The 3,572-nt window shown below is 40.4% G+C and overlaps 1 protein-coding gene across 1 annotated transcript; it reads left to right on the forward strand.

Annotated features, from left to right (window-relative positions):
• Positions 1 to 375: 375 nt before the first annotated feature.
• LOC143035589 (uncharacterized) lies at positions 376 to 2,700 on the forward strand. Its single transcript, XM_076202456.1, has 2 exons — positions 376 to 627; positions 829 to 2,700. Exons 1-2 carry the CDS (start codon positions 376 to 378, stop codon positions 2,698 to 2,700), a joined length of 2,124 nt encoding a protein of 707 aa, XP_076058571.1.
• The last annotated feature ends 872 nt before the right edge of the window (positions 2,701 to 3,572 follow it).

Raw genomic sequence — 3,572 nt, forward strand, 5'->3', positions numbered from 1 at the left:
AGCTTGCAATTGTGACTCCTTTTCCTTGCTTACTATAACTTATGTGAATTTACCTTATGCACGATTACGTCGCTGTAACTTGACCAACCCAAATACTCTACTTTTTACTTAAACTACAGAGTATACCTATGAATAGGGCCCTTGTTTTACAGTAGTGTGGGCTGCTGTCCCCCTGTTTCCTTTTGGCTTGTTACGAGTAGAACGTACCTTGCAAGAACCTAATTCGGTCTTGCCACTTAAGTTTATGCCAGGTGATAAACTTCATGATACCTGTAAGGCCTTTAGCTTATTCTCGAGTTAACTTGCCAGGCTCTAAGCAGGTTTCACTTATATATATATATATATATAGAGTACGGAATCTTTTAAATTTAAACCATGGCTAAGCAGAGTGATTTCAAAGCGACTGAGTTTGTGGGTAACCCAGAGATCCAAGAATTCAAAGAGACTAATATTTGTAAGGACGATTTAAAGTATATAGCAAAGACCTTCAATATCTCTTTCAAACCTGACTTAAGGAAAGATGAGCTACGTGCTCTAATTCTAGCTCACTTAGGGGATAAAGATGTCCTCGAAGCTTCACGTTCGTTACAGACTTCAGATCCTAATCTATTACTTGAACTAGAGAAAGTGAAGCTAATGTCTCAACAAATGCAAATAGACTATGACAGAGAAGAAAGAGAAAAGGAGAGAGAAGAAAGAAAAAAGGAGAGAGAAGAAAGAGAAAAGGAAAGAGAAAAGGAGAGAGAAGAAAGAGAAAAGGAAAGGGCTCATGAACTTCAACTTAAGCAATTAGACATTCAAAACAATGCCAACTCTCCTAAAACTAAGACTGATTTGCTGAAGTATGTCAAGCTTATACCTACATTTCCTGATAGTGATCCTGAGTCTTTCTTTAGGGAATTTGAATCCACAGCTCTACACTTTGAAATTCCTAAACCTGACTGGGTTTGGCTTATTAAACCTAAGCTGTCTGATAAAGCACTTAAAGTATGTAATAATGTGGACGATAACACTAATTATGACGAGGTTAAAATAGCAATTCTAGCTTCGTACTCAATCAGTACAGAAGGATACAGACAAGCATTTAGGTCACTTAATAAACTTCAGTATCAAACTTACCATGAATTTGCCTCTGAGAAATTAAGGGGTCTTAAGAGGTGGTTAAAGTCAGCCAGTGTTAATACTTTTGATGAACTTGTTAATGTTATAGCATTAGAGGAATTTATAAGAAAGATTCCCTACTCTATCAAAATGCACCTCATCGATAGGGGAGAAAATGACCTGATTAAGGCCGCACAGTTGGCTGATGTGTTTTCCCTGGTCCATCGTTCGCCCACCAGGGAGAGGAGAGTGCTCCAGCATAATGTAAAGTCTAATAGTGGGTTTAAGGATGGTGAGCTGGTAGATCAGAGTAATTTAAAAACAAATCTAACCTGCTCATTTTGTAAAAGACGTGGACACCACATAAAACAATGCCCAGACCCTAAATGTAAAGTGTCACAAACTACTGCTCCCAGCAAACCTGTAGCTGCAATTCTGTCTGTGCCAACCAGTAAGACTGCCGATATCTTTCAGCCTTTCCGTTCACTTGGTGCCGTGTCTCTGGAGGATGGTGGCGAGGTGCATCCCATTCGTATCGTGAGAGATACAGCTGCTGCCCAGACGGTTATACTAAAGTCATCTGTTCCTGGTATAGACAGCAATTATACCGGCGAAAGTGTGTACCTCCATGACTTTAACAGCCAGTTTCCTTTGAGACTAGCTCGGGTGCACCTCAGCTGCGGCATTGTTCAGGGACCTGTAACGGTGGCGGTGAGCGAACAACCTTCCCTTCCTATCCCAGACTGTAGTTTACTTCTTGGTAATGACATAGCTGGTGGACTTGTACAAACTCCTGCTCCTATCATTTTGAGTGACACTCCCTTAACGCATAACCCTACTGATGAGTTAGAGCGAGAACAGCCAAATTTGTTCCCTAGTTGTGCGGTAACCCGATCCCAAAAATTAAAAGACACACCTACACATTCACCCCTTCCTCCTCCAAGTGCTATTCCACAAATATTCACTGAACAGAGTTTATTAGAAGCACAACAGAATGACACTACTCTAACTCCCTTACACTCTAAAGTAGTTCCCAAGGAAGATATTCTACATCCTCCATCATTCTACTATCATGATAACATCCTCATGAGACCTTACAGACCACCGCAATTATCAGATGATGACACCTGGGCAGAATGTCACCAAATTGTATTACCCACCAGCTTGAGAACTCCTATAATGGAAGTAGCTCACCAAGGTCTCTCAGGTCATTTAGGAATAAGGAAGACATATCTTCGCCTTCTGAATGAGTTTTATTGGCCTGGCATGAAAAAAGATGTAGCTGAATTTGTTAAGAATTGCCACCCATGCCAGATTGTTGGGAAACATAATGAAACTATACCACCATATCCATTGCAGCCTATTAAAGTACCTTTTGAGCCTTTCAGTAAATTAATTATAGACATTGTTGGACCTCTCCTAAAGACAAAGAAAGGCAACCAATACATTCTCACCACACTTTGCCCAACTACAAGAATATCTCTGCTAAAACTGTTGCTAATACACTCACTAACTTGTTCACGACCTTTGGAATCCCAGAAGAAATCCAATCAGACAGAGGTAGCAATTTTACCAGTGTTCTATTTGCAGAAGTTCTAAAGCTGCTCGGTATTAAACAAACTCTATCAACAGCTTACCATCCTCAGTCGCAGGGGGCCTTGGAACGTTTTCATCAGACTATGAAATCTATGATTAGGAAGTTCTGCTGTGAGGAAGACAGAGATTGGGATGAGGGCCTGCAATTTCTTCTATTTGCCATAAGGGAAACACCATCAGAATCCCTAGGGGTCTCACCTTTTGAGTTGCTCTTTGGACGCAAGGTAAGAGGACCCCTCAAGGTCATCAAAGATCATTTGATCTCTTTACCTTCTACAAAGTTAGTCACGGTAAACAATTACATTACCTCTCTTAAATCTAACTTGGATAAAGTTCGTTCTTTTGCCAAAACTAACCTAGCTCATGCCCAGTCTGTAATGAAGACTAACTTTGACTCAAAAGCCTTGGTCAGAGAGTTCAAAGAGGGGGACTTAGTCCTGGCATACATCCCTATCTCTGGTTCACCTCTTAGCGCTAAATATCATAGACCATACAAAATTTCTAAGAAACTATCAGATTCTAACTATGTAATTTCAACACCCGACCGTCGCAAGGCTACCCAACATATTCATGTGAACCTAATTAAACCATATAAGACCACTAGCCCACTACTAGACTATGAGAAACAAGTGTTAGCGGTGAATACTGTACCTAATGTTATGTCTCATACACCTAATAATGCCATGTACATTAATTTTGACAAGATTTTACCGAACATTGACTCCCATCCTACCGATAATTCGCATATACTTGGTAACCTAGTTCCCTACCTTAGTCATCTCACGAATGAACATGCCAATGATGTAACTGAAATCATTCACAAATATGACTCTCTCTTCAAAGATGTGTCCGGCATCTGCAACATTGCCACTCAT

Source organism: Oratosquilla oratoria, chromosome 19, assembly GCF_046742065.1.
Source record: "Oratosquilla oratoria isolate Oo_2021 chromosome 19, ASM4674206v1, whole genome shotgun sequence".
NCBI classification, from domain to species: Eukaryota; Metazoa; Arthropoda; class Malacostraca; order Stomatopoda; family Squillidae; genus Oratosquilla; species Oratosquilla oratoria.

What these genes read in the sequence shown, in the direction of transcription:
- LOC143035589 (XM_076202456.1), top strand. Translation starts at nt 376, where the DNA reads ATGGCTAAGCAGAGTGATTTCAAAGCGACTGAGTTTGTGGGTAACCCA. An exon ending in TATTACTTGAACTAGAGAAA is followed by an intron (nt 628 to 828) that starts GTGAAGCTAATG and finishes CCTAAAACTAAG; the next exon opens with ACTGATTTGCTGAAGTATGT.